The sequence below is a fragment of the Mauremys reevesii genome, linkage group 4 (genome assembly GCF_016161935.1).
Source record: "Mauremys reevesii isolate NIE-2019 linkage group 4, ASM1616193v1, whole genome shotgun sequence".
NCBI classification, from domain to species: domain Eukaryota; kingdom Metazoa; phylum Chordata; order Testudines; family Geoemydidae; genus Mauremys; species Mauremys reevesii.
The window spans coordinates 31,139,117-31,151,955 of NC_052626.1; the positions used below are offsets into that span (position 1 = coordinate 31,139,117).

The following is a 12,839-nucleotide window of genomic DNA, read 5'->3' on the forward strand; positions in this document are numbered from 1 at the left end:
TGAGTCCACAGATGAATCCTTGCACACTTTGAAGAATTTAAGGGCTGTAATCCGGTCTCTTGGGATCTACACATCTGTGAACAAAAGAAAATTGAGTGGATCACAGTTGGTTCAGAGATCCCGCCAGGCCCAATTTCCTGTTTTCCATAAGTCTGCCAAGTCACCCAAAAAGAGACCAAGAAATCAAAAAGAGAGGCCGCCTACCATATCCACTACTACCACCCAGCCCTCCTCCTCATTGAAACAGCAATTTTGATGGTTCAGTTGAGGGTGCCGAAGGTCCCCTTTATCGACAACTTCAACTGCATCAGTCTACTCACCCTTTGGAGACGATCTCTTCTGCTTTTGACCGTCGTGGGAGCAGATAGTAGCCAACAAATGGATTTTGGAAGGTATAACATTGAGTTACTCCAGCCATTTTACCTCTGTTCCTCCATCCCACCCTCCTTTCCCGTTCCTTCTCAGGGACCCATCTCACATACAGGAATTGCTGAGACAGGAATTCCTCTCCCTCCTGTGCACAGGAGCCATAGAATCAGTTCTGGTCCAGCACAGAGGGAAGTGATTCTGTTCCAAGTATTTTCTGGTCCCCAAAAGAAATGGAGGATGGAAAACAATTTTACATCTTGGATACTAACCGTCACTTTTGTAAAAATGCAAAAATTCAGGATAGTAACTCTTGTAGCTATAATTCCATCATTAGATTCCAGGGATTGGTTTGTGGCACTGAACATTTAGGCCGTTTCCTTTTAATTGCGATACATTCCTCTCAGAACAGGCACCTTCATTTTATGGTTGGCCAGGATGACTTCCAGTATCAAGTGCTCCTCTTCATCCTATTCTTTTCCTCAAGGGTATTCTTGAAAGTCCTTGTAGTGATGGCCATTCACCTAGGTTGAATGGGAATAATCATCTCCCCCCATCTCGATGATTGGCTCCTTAAGGGCTAGTCATACAATGGGGTTTTCTTTGCAGTAAAGATAGCTGTGTCCCTGTTCCACAAGTAGGGACTACAACTCAATAGTGAAAAGTCCCTTTTGACTTGAGTTCAGCAGAGAGACTTCATATGGGCTTCTCTGCATGCCATCATGTCCAGAACTTAGCTTCCAGCTCACTGGTTTATGGGACTGACGAAACTTATTTCCAAGATTCATAAAAGTCCTTAGGTATCAGAGGGGTAGCCGTGTTAGTCTGGATCTGTAAAAGCAACAAAGAATCCTGTGGCACCTTATAGACTAACAGACATTTTGCAGCATGAGCTTTTGTGAACACGTGCAAGTGGTGGTTTCAATTTCCACCACTTGCATCCAGGGATAGCTCAGAACAGGCTACATTTTGAACACACACAGTCTTGATAAACTGGTGTCTGGTCCTGAGCTAGACTCACTCAATTGGTGGAAGGACCCATACAAAGTTTGTGAAGGAGTTCCCTTTCACTACTATAACTAGAACTTCAGAAGCATCCCTTGTGGGATGGGGAGCACACCAGTCAACGCAAATGGTCCTCTCAGGAGTCCCTTCTCCACATCAACTCCTGGAAATAAGGGAAGTCAGGAATGCCTGTATCCACTTCCTTCACTTAATCAAGGGTCAGTCCACCAAAGTCATGACAGACAATGTAGTCTGTATGTTCTACATAAATCTTCAAGATGGGGGGTAAGATCCCTTCCCCCCTATTTGTGCCAAAGCACTAAAGTGATGGAACTGGTGTATAGCCAATCACATCCTCATTTCAGCCTCTTGCATTCCAGGCACTCAAAACATGGTAGCTGATGATTTAAGCAGGCACTGCTCCCAAGATTACAAGTGAGAGCTGAAATTACAGAAATATAGTTGCATACCTAGTTTGCAAACACAGTTATTTCAATTCCCCATACAAATTAGATTATTAGGTGAATACACAGTTGGTTAGTTATGCATATAACTAGTAATTTGTAAATACAAATACCCATGGTAATTGCATTTGCAACTCAGGCATTAATTGCACACACTTTTGCAAACTCAGTTATGTATATTCTTGAAAATTAGGTCTTTAAATGTGTCTACCTCAGTTTCCCTATTTTAAAAATGAAGGTGAAACATGCTTCTTGGGGAATTCTGAGGATTGGTTAATATATAAATTGATGATTGAAATGTTCTTTGGAGATTATCAGTGCTGTGTGTAACTGCAAAATATTATTACTGATTCCTCTTTGACTTTGATATTCATGTGCTCCAAAACCAATTTTGAGGTTAGGAAAAGATGCAGGCTGCTTCAGTCAATGCCTTAGAGCAGTTTCCTGTACCAGTGCAATTTTTTTCAGCTCTACCTTGATTTTTCACCATTTTTTAAAATTGGTTCAAACTTTGACACTGCTGGTAAAGTAAGATCTTTTTATGAATCCTGGCGTCACATTTGAACTGTCTATAATGACATACAATTCAGTCAGTCAGTTTGGTGCCTTGCAAGTCACAATAAACTTGCTTATTAAGCATTAAGAATAGCTTATATTCTAGAAAGGAAATGCTGAAGTAGGAGCTATGTGAAGACAAGGGTAACCATTTCTACAGAATGTGAATTCTGCTACTTTAAATATTTTCCCTAATATTCTGTGTGAGGAAGTTTTAAGAATATATCTTTGACACTGGTTTACTAACTCTCCCAAGTGATAATTCTGACGACTCCTTAGATCCACGCAATTCTTTCCTAGAAAGAGCCTCTGTTCCCTTCTTCACTGCTAAAACGTATTCATTAGGGGATTACTGTTTTCCATAATTTGTCTCTTTTTTTAAGCATTGGGTTGAGAGTTATCTGCTACAATAGACCATTTGTTTATGGACTCTGACTCGGCTCTACCCTCAAGTTCTGAGCCACAAGTGCAGTTTTTTTCACAAATGTCAAACTTATTGACTGGACTTCACAGTGTATATATAGACTGTCATTTGAAGTACAGACAACCTCCAACTGCTTAGTCTAGACTTAAGATAGCGTTTTGTGCTCTACCTCATATTCAGACATAATTTATTAACTTTACAAGTTAAAAGGATCTAAAGCATAACCAGATCTAAATCTAGTACCAGGCTTTGGTTTTCCAGCTTCTGTCCTAAAAGACAGGTTTCAGAGTAGCAGCCGTGTTAGTCTGTATCCGCAAAAAGAACAGGAGTACTTGTGGCTGTAAGGTGCCACAAGTACTCCTGTTCTTTTTGTCCTAAAAGAGGTCTGCTGTTCCCATAAAGTATTAAGTTCCACACTACATAGATGCAGTATATCATGAAAACGCAATTTGCAGCTTATTGTATTTTGAAAATGACTAGACTGTAAGGTCAGGTGGACAATTTAGACTACAAGGGAGTGTAAAAGGTTTTGCTGTGTTCTAGCAAAATCAAAAATGAGTAGCTTCTAACAAGGTTAGTGTGTACTAGTATGTTTAAACGTCATCTCCTGGTGGTAGAAGGCCAATTAAAATACTCTGATTACTTGCAACTTATTATCCATGAAGTGAAGTCTGAAATTTAGCTTGTTAAAAGGATATTTTTGTTCAGAAGAGAGGTAATCACACAAACTCTTCCAGAAACTAATAAAGCTTATATGAAAATTTTTCATTTTAAAGTGACTGTCCACTTGCAAATAATGTCAATTATCTGATAGACCCGTGAAAATTTCCTAGCCACAGTATGATAGAGACAAGGTGGATATGAGAGAGATCTTTTATTGGACCAACTTCTGTTGGTGAGAGAGACAAGCTTTCAAGCCACACAGAGCTCTTCCTCAGGTCTGGGAAGGTACTGCCAATGTCACAGCAAAATGCAAAATGGAACAGATTGTTTAACATAAGTAGTGAGCACATATTATAAGGGACCTTTCAAAGTAGAGTGGCCCATTAACACCTCATCAGTTATAGGACAAAAAGAGAGGTCAGTGAGTTACTAAGCCATAGATCCAGTGTCTCTCTTCAGTCCATGATTTTTAGTTTCTATTATAGCAATGGATTTAAGTTCCCAGGCTCGTCTTTTGAAAGTCTTGTGCAGGTTTCCTTTGAGGATGAGGACTGATAGGTCAGAAATAGCATGATCCCTTTGTGAAAAATGTTCAGCCACAGGTGATAGGGTGTTTTTATCTCCTACGTTAGTTCATTTGAGAGCATAGTGATTGTCTGGTGTCACCCACATGATTATTGTTGGGACATTTAGTGCACTGGATGAGGTACACCACATGTTGTAATAGACATGGGTAGAATCCAGGGATCTTGAAAAGTATGTCGTGTGTGTGTGTGGGGGGGGGGGGTTGATTGTTGTAGCAGTGGAGATATGCCTGCAGGTTTTGCATCTGTTGTTCTGGTCTTGCTTTGAGTTGGTGTGTCCTGGTCTGTGGTGAGCTTGCTTCTGATGATGAGCCTGGAGCGATTAGGGGGTTGTTTAAAGGCCAGACATGGGGATTCAGGAAAGATTTCTTTCAGGGTGGGGTCCCCATTGAGTATGGATTGTAGTTTGAAGATGCCCCCTATGGGTTCCAGTGTAGTATGGTAGCTGACAACTAGGGGTGTGTGGTCAGACAGAGTTTTATTTCTGTACTGGAGCAGGTTCTCTTGAGATGTCTAGGTGGCCTATTCCATGATGTGATATACTTCTGTGGAGGAGTGTCATTGTTTGGGAAGGTGGTTTTGTGTGTGCTAAGGTGTATATCCCAGACTTTCTCCTCAGAGTAATTTCTGTGGTATCTTGAGTGCCTGGCAGTAGATAACAGATTTCTTGGTGTGTTTGGGGTGGTTACTGTATCTCTGAAGGGTAGGCATGGTGATCTGTGGGTTTCTTGTATATGGTTGTCTGTAATGTTCCATTGTTGAAGCATGATATCCAGGAAGTTGATGCTAGTGTGGGAGTGTTCCAGAGAGAGTTTAATGGAGAGTTGAAGTTGTGGTGGAAATCTATGAGGGAGTCTGGAAATTCTTCCAAACAGTGTTTGTTGGCTGCATGTGCACAGTAGAGCTCCTTGTGCTCTTGACTGAGAATATATGAGACAGTGCAGGTCGACGCCTCTCCAGTTCCTTTTTACTACCACGTGGCCTGAGTCAGAATCCTGTGTCCTCCTTCAGCTCATTGTACAGTCTGTAAAGACACTTGTAAATAGTTCTATTTCCTAGCTTAATAGTCAATTAAAAGTCATATTATACTTATTATAGTGTGTTTTCTTCTCCCCTGTTGGGGAACACCACCATGGATCCAGGACTATGCCCAGAGTCCCGGGATTAAAGAATTGCGTCTCTTGACTTCACTCCTCTTCCATCAGTGACGAACATCGATGCTACCTCTATTGTCTGGATGAGGTGGATATCTCTGCAAAATGCGGTATCTGTCACTCTTTCCACCCAGAACTCAAGAAGCTCGGGGACTTCCCCTGGGGAACCACCTAATACAGAAAGCTATGAGATCCCTGTCTGATCAGGGTCAGGGAGACTCCCCTGCACATTACTAGTGTCTCTCCAACCGTGTGCCTTGGAGTAGAGCAACCAAAACCCAAGTCAAAAGAATCTTCTTCTAGGGCTCCCCATGAGAGTAGTGGGCATTTCCATGAGTGTAAGGATAGATCCCCATTGAGGACTGTCCATAAGAGATGCGTTTCCTCCCTGAGGTTTTCCAGGTCTGGTGAGACTTTGCGCGCAAAATTGAAGGACCTGGTTCTGCTAAAGACATCTGGGTTGAAGGGCAAAGAGTGTCAAAAGAAAGATCCGGTGGTTCAGTTGGTCACCTTGGTACCGAAGCCTAAGGACTGACATTCGCTGGTTCCGTTTTTGAGTGCTGGTCCTGGCAAATCTCGATATCACTGAATTCGTCTAAGGACTATCCAGCTGCCATGGATGCGCTGGGTCTTTAAAACTTAACTGCCATAACCTCTGGTGCTCAGAGTGTACGTAGACTTACATAACGCCAGAGGATATATTCCTCCCTTACCCACAGTCTCCACTTCTCTCCAGCTTGGCCTTCTTGAGGGACATAATTACTCTGGAGGAGGAGCCTAGTCAGTGTCCCAGAAGCCATCCTATCTCCAAACCTCGGGCAGGAGTGCTTCAGTAAAGACAGCCCTGCTGCTACCAGTAGAGCAGTTTTCGGACTCAGATGAGTCACATCTGAGTGGGCAAACTTTTTGACCTGACAGACACATCTCAGTATGGAAATTGTATGGAGGGCCATCTGGGGCGCACTGGGGCGGGGGGGGGGGCGGGGATGAGGGCTCCAGTTGGGGATTCAGACTCTGGGGTGGGGTTAGAGATGAGGGGTTTGGGGGTACAGGAAGGTGCTCTGTGCTGGGATCCCAGCCAATGGGAGCTGCAGAGCCAGCACTTGGGGTGGGGGCAGCATGCGGAGCCCCCTGGCTGCCCCTGCTTCAGGGAGCTGTGCTGCGCGGAGCAGAGCAAGGCAAGCCCCTGACCCCACTCCCCAGCTGGAGCACCGGAGCAGGGAAAGCTCCCAACCCCACTCGCCGGCGGGAGCTCGAGGGCTGGATTAAAAGGTCCGACAGGCTGGATGCAGCCCACGGGCCGTAGTTTGCCCACCCCTGTAGTAGATGCTCTGGTATATCCGCAGAGACAGAGGAGCCCTGACAGATATTCAAGGAAATTCAAGATGGGCGAGGTAATATCTTTTATTGGACCAACTTCTTTTGGTGAGAGAAACAAGCTTTCAAGCCACACAGAGCTCTTCTTCAGTATCCTGGGACCAACATGGCTACATGCACACTGCAGACAATCAAGGAGTCATGCTCCTTGTTCCTTAGGGTATTACTGCCCCCTCATCCCCAGATTGCCATACTGATTCCCTTAGAGTCCCCTCCAACCGGTTGGTACCTTTTTCTGGCTTTATTGGGGTCCGTGGGATCCTTATGGCAGGTGCCTGGACCCTTCTCGAGAATTGTACTGCTCTTCTCCCTCCTGCCAACTGGGTCTGTCAAGGTGCAAGGAGGAAGAGGTTGACCCGAATCCACAGATTCCAACAGGTGTCTCATCATCATCCTTGTATGAAATGATCAGTTCTTATTTGCCATCTCTACTGGATTACCATTGGCAGTACCAGGAACTACTGCAGAGAGTTGCCAGTGACCTCCAGATTCCACAAGAGGAGGTCCAGGACCCGCAACGTTGGCTTCTGGATATCTTACAACCTAAGGGACCAAGTAAGGTGTCTCTTCCAATTAATAAGGCCATACTAGAACCAGCAAGAGCAGTATGGCACACTTCAGCATCCTGTGCCCCTATGCCAAAAATTGCTGAGAGGCAATATTTTGTTCCTGACAAAGGAACTGAATTTTTATTCTCCCACCCTGCTCCCAACTCACTAATGGTACAGTGCCTACAGAAAAGGCTCGGACATACTATCCAAGGGCTATCCCAGCAGATAAGGGCTTTAAGGGACTGGACCTCCTGGGGGGGAAAGTCTTCCCTTCTCTTCCCCAGGCTTGCAGTTTTGTGTCATAACTACCAGGTTCTGTTAGCGAAATATGACTCTAACAACTATTCCAGGCATATGAACTTCATTGACAAGCTTCCCACAAAGGACAGAGCCCAGTTTCAGTCTCTTTTAGATGAGGGAAGGCTAGTAGCAAAAACAGCTCTCCAGGCCATGTTGGATATGACAGACACCGCTTCCACAAGTCTGGCCACTGGCTTGGTCAAGAGGAGTGACTCTTGTCTGCAATTGTAAGGGTTTCCTAGGGCGTCCCTCCCCTTTGAGTCAAATCTCTTTAATGAAAGAAACGGAGAGTCCCTTTATTCATTAAAGGACTGGAGATTGACTGTGCATTACCTGGTGATTTATACTCAACCCCCAGGAGGAAACACCAGAGACAATCTTGTAAACTAAAATCGCCCCCTCCTCATATACCGTATTACCAGCGCCCAGCCAAGCCTCTATGGAAACAGAGCGTTCAGAGGCCTTGCTTCATAACCCCCTCCACTGCCACAGCCTTTTCTCACTCTCAACCACCCGCCAACAGCTATTTTTGACATACTAGTCGAGACTTGCCTACCACCACTGAAGCCACCTACCTCTTCCTCCCATTATTTTTGGGTACTGTCTCTCTCTCTCTCTTTGCCCATAACTGGAGGTTGATCATAAAGGGCAGTTGGGTTTTGGAGATTATCCATCAGGGATGATCTATGGAGTTCCTCTCCTTCCCAGTCCCACTTCGGGGACCACTCTCACAAGATGTTTCTTCAATGGGAGGCAAAATCCCTCTTACACTGAGAGGCAATAGAATGTGTTCCACCTCAGTATCAAGAGGTGAGGGTTCAACTCCTCGTATTTCCTGATTCCCAAAAAAGAGAGAGGGTATAGACCGATTCTGGACCTTTGGCAACTGAGCATCTTTATTCGAAAGCTGAAATTCCAGGTGATTACATTGTCATCAATAATCCATGCCCGTCAGGAAAGGATGTGGTTCGTGGCTCCCAACATGAAGGATGTATATTTCCACGTGGACATTCATCCTGTGACGGGTTTGGTCACAGAGATCCCCTTGAGACTGTTACCTGATGTGCTTAAATTATCTCTGACACATTTTCCCTGCTAGTTTGGGACTTCAGAATCCTGCCTTGTTGAGCCAGACACACTAGCCAGCTGCAACACAGGCTCAGGGTCTGGGCCATGCCTCCAAGGCTGCAGACTTTAACCAAAACAGCTCAGCAGTTTACCTGTCTCCAGCACCGAGACACGCAGCTCCCAATGGGATCCAAACCCCAAATAAATCCATTTTATTCTGTATAAAGCTTATACAGGGTAAATTTGTAAATTGTTTGCCCTCTATATCGCTGATAGAGAGAGATGCACAGCTGTTTGCTCCCCCACGTATTAATCACTTACTCTGGGTTTATCAATAAACAAAAGTGATTTTATTAAGTATAAAAGGTAAGATTTAAGTGGCTTCAAGTAATAACAGCCAGAACAAAGTAAGTCACAAAGCAAAATAAAATAAAACACACAAGTCTAAGCCTAATACATTAATAAACTGATTACAGGTAAATATCTCACCCTCAAAGATGTTCCAATAAGCTTCTTTCATAGACTAGACTCCTTCCTAATCTGGGCCCAATCCTTTCCCCCGGTACAGTCTTTGTTAGATCCAGCAGACATCTTAGGTGGTAAGCAGGGGTTTTCTCATGACTGGCATCCCCTTTTGTCCTGCTCTTCCCCCCTCCCACCCCATTTTATAGCTTTGGCACAAGGCGAGAGTCTTTTGTCTCTCTCAGTCCCCACTCCTCCTCCTAAATGGAAAAGTACCAGATTTAAGATGGATTTCATTATCAGGTGACATGATCACATGTCACTGTAAAACCCCTAGTCTCCATTCCCCATGGGCTAGCCCACACATACACAGGAAAGCTTTCAAGTAAGTAAGGCCATTTACAACTGATTGTTTCTGGAGTACCCTTAATGGTCTCCACTTAATATGTTTACATCAGAGATACACATTTATATTTTATTCTCCTAACTCCAGATATATAAATGCAAACAAATAGGATAAACACACTGAGGGTACATCTATACTACCCGCCAGATCAGTGGGTAGTGTTCGATGTATCAGGGATCAATTTATTGCGTCTCGTCTGGATTAATCACAATAAAACATGAGTCATTCTCAATGAACCCAACTGGTCCACAGAGTTCCGATTTCTGGATCTCCTATGAAAGTTAACCAGTTATCCCATTAGCATCCAGCATCTTCCAGCTCTGATAATGCAGGAGAATAGTGGTATCAGATATTCCAACCCAGACTCTTTTTGCCTCAGATCTTGGTATTTGGATGGGTCTCAGACATAGAGCATGTTTGGAGGCCGTTCAGACTGATCTTAAGAGAAGACTCCATCAGAAATTCCATCAAGCTAAATGGCAGCATTTCTCTACCTGGGTGCAACAAAACCAGTTATCTCCAGAGATAGCAGGTATTCCTGCTATTTTAGATAATCTCCTCACTCTCAAGACACTGGGCCTTTCTGTTAGCTCTCTTCAGGTCTACCTAGCAGCAATCAGTGCTCTCAACCCACTGGTAGGTGGCTGTTCTATTTTTAGTCGCCTGATAACAACCAGATTCCTAAAGTGCCTCACTAGGGCCTTCCCACCAGTAGTGAAGCCAGCACTTCAATGGTATTTCAGTCTTATACTTCAAAGGGTGGCCTGGTAAGTACTCGAAGTGTTGGCCAGGTGCTTGGTGTCCACTAGTCTGTGAAAGTTGCCCTCATCGCCATCACATCAGCCAGGTTGGTGTGTGAGATGGGAGCACTTGTGGCCAACTAGTGAACTGGCCCACACTACTTTTCATAAAGATAACACATCCCTTCACTTCTACCTGAAATTCATCCCTAAGACTGTTTCTGAGTTCCACATAAATGTATCTGTTGTATTGATATTCATTCTGAAACCTCATGCCTCCAGTGAGGAGAGGACATTTCATTTCTTCAATATCTGACGAGCTTTGGGTTCCACTTGCGAAGAAAGAGGACATTTAGAAAAATACCTAGATTGTTTGTAGTTGTAGGAGAGTGAGCATGGGGGGCAAGCAATATCTGCTCAGAGAGATTTCTAAGTGGATTTCTGGATGTATCCTCCTTTTGCTATCGGTTAGCCCATCTCCCTCCCCTGGATGGGGTGAGAGCCCATTCTTTAGGGCACAGGCAATTTCAGTAGCATTTCTCCAAGAAATACCTATACTGGACACTTGTAACACTGCCACAAAGCATTATACTTTAGTCCAAACCTCTCTTGCAGACTCAGCCTTTGGAATGACAATATTGCAAATATCTATACTGCCTGTGTCCTTGTACCCACATGTGTAATACACATAGGTTCACACATCTCAAAGAACCTCCAGTTACAGGTAAGTAACCATCATTTAATTAAACTGGAGAGGGAATCAATAGATAAACATTAACACTGTGGGTGTAGCTTAAAATATTTGCCTTCAGATTCTTAAGATCTCAAAACTCACCCTTTTTTTTTATTGTCTAGTTGTTTCATTTAGCACTATGGACTTCTGTGAGCGGAGCCCATTTAGTTCTTCTGTCAGCTTGTTAGAGAAATACTAAAATATTTATAGGTTTGTATATCACCTCTCTGAAGTGTTTCTTTAAAGCAATAAAGAAGCCAAGTTTCTTAACAGATGCGTTATTCCATTTCTGGCAGCTTTTGGTAGTGCCAGCAGTCTTAACTATGTGTTGAAACTTCTTTATTACATAAAAAATAGTTAGTCTTGGAAATGATTTCGTACCCTTACTTTAATGTCCAAAAAGAGACATGGAGATCGACTTGCATTGATAATAGCCCATCTATTTTAAAAAAGTGGAGAGGCACTATTCTTGAGATCAAACCTGCTATTTGTCTAAAATGATTTCACGGTTTCATGGTAAATTTCCTGTTAAATTTGAGGCATCTTTAAGAAATAAAAAATGTCTAAATCTTAGACAACCCTTAGTTCCCTCTCAGTAATTCAGTGTAGTTTAGGCAAATTCCATAATACCTATAAGGCAGTGTCTAGTAGTGGTGAGAGAAATTTAGCTCATTAGTAAGAGCTTGATTGTAGAGTAACCACAAGCACTGAGTAAAGAGCAGAATATAGATGCTCTACCCCAGGAACAGACCAGACACCAAATCCTGACTGGGTCACAATTTGATGCCTGGTTTCCCTTTGCTTTGAGAGAGTAGGAGGGTCCTAGCTCTGTACCTGGTACAGATTTTACTTCTCTACCCTCACCCCCAACCCCTGCACCAGAGGGGAGTTGTGGCCTTGTGGAATGTGTCTGGATAACTGCTTTCTGCAATCTGTTGCATAGGCTGGCAGGGGCCTTCAGAATTAAGTAATTGGAAATAAATGTTTTAAGTGCTTAGGAAGTGATGAGAGTGATGGTCCACAGAAAAGGCAGAAACTGGAGTGGCTTTTGGTTTTAATAGTGAGCTATACAGTACAGCATCAGTAAGAGGAATCTTAAATATATCTAATGCAGAGATAATGCAAATGGAGTCCAAACATTGCTAAAATGTAATCAATATCCTATTCTTGTAAGCTGAGGGATAATCTATTTTAATATGCCCTTGTTGCTATTCATGAATGGTTGCAGTTCATGCACACTTACAAGTAGAGTGGGAGGTTTAATTGTGAATACTGCCTTTTTTTTTTTTTACAGCTGTCAAAATTAAATGGTATTTGGGATATTTGCACTGTTTGTTTTCAACTCTGATCAGTCTGGTGCTTCTGTTCATTCTGTTTTGCCAACTTATTTTTTTAAAGGCAAATCAAAGTATTGAAATAAAACTAATCATTGAAACTAAAATTCTAATGTATAGAGATTTTCATTTTTTCTGAATATTAAAAATATACTAATCATAGAAACATTTGATGTTATGTACACCATTCTTAAGGGTAATATGCTCTACTTGTATTTTAATAAATACTAAAGTTTTTGTTTTTGACAGCATTTTTTGTCCTCAAGAAAACACAGAAGAAGCCCTATTGTTGTTGCTGATTAGTGAATCTATGGTAAGTTAAACAGCTGTTTTAAAAAAAAATTATGTCACTTCTTTCATTTGTCTTTAGAGCACATTTTGTCATTTCCTGTTACGAACCTACAAGAGCAGTTCCTTCTGGGACTAAAGTTATTGCTACTCTGACAGGGAGCCAGCAGGAAGTGCTGTGAGTGTATTATGATTCTGAGTTCCTCTTTCTTTTTGAGACTAAGTGCATTGTCTCTGGGCTGAACCTACCCTTCCTTTAGTTTTAGGGAGGAGAGGTAGAATCTGTTCCCAAAACCAGGTCCTTCACTTGGCATCACATCAGTGTGAACAGCTGTTACAATAGCTGCTGCCATTCAGACAAGCAA

The 12,839-nt window shown here is 42.9% G+C and overlaps 1 protein-coding gene across 6 annotated transcripts in view; it reads left to right on the top strand.

Annotated features, from left to right (window-relative positions):
* TTC7B (tetratricopeptide repeat domain 7B) overlaps positions 1-12,839 on the top strand; it is a 310,511-nt gene that overhangs the window by 124,888 nt on the left and 172,784 nt on the right. For all 6 annotated transcript variants that reach the window (XM_039537948.1, XM_039537945.1, XM_039537947.1 and 3 more), the window contains one exon: positions 12,436-12,499. In XM_039537948.1, coding sequence (XP_039393882.1) covers positions 12,436-12,499 — 64 coding nt within the window. The remainder of the gene's footprint in view (positions 1-12,435; positions 12,500-12,839) is intronic.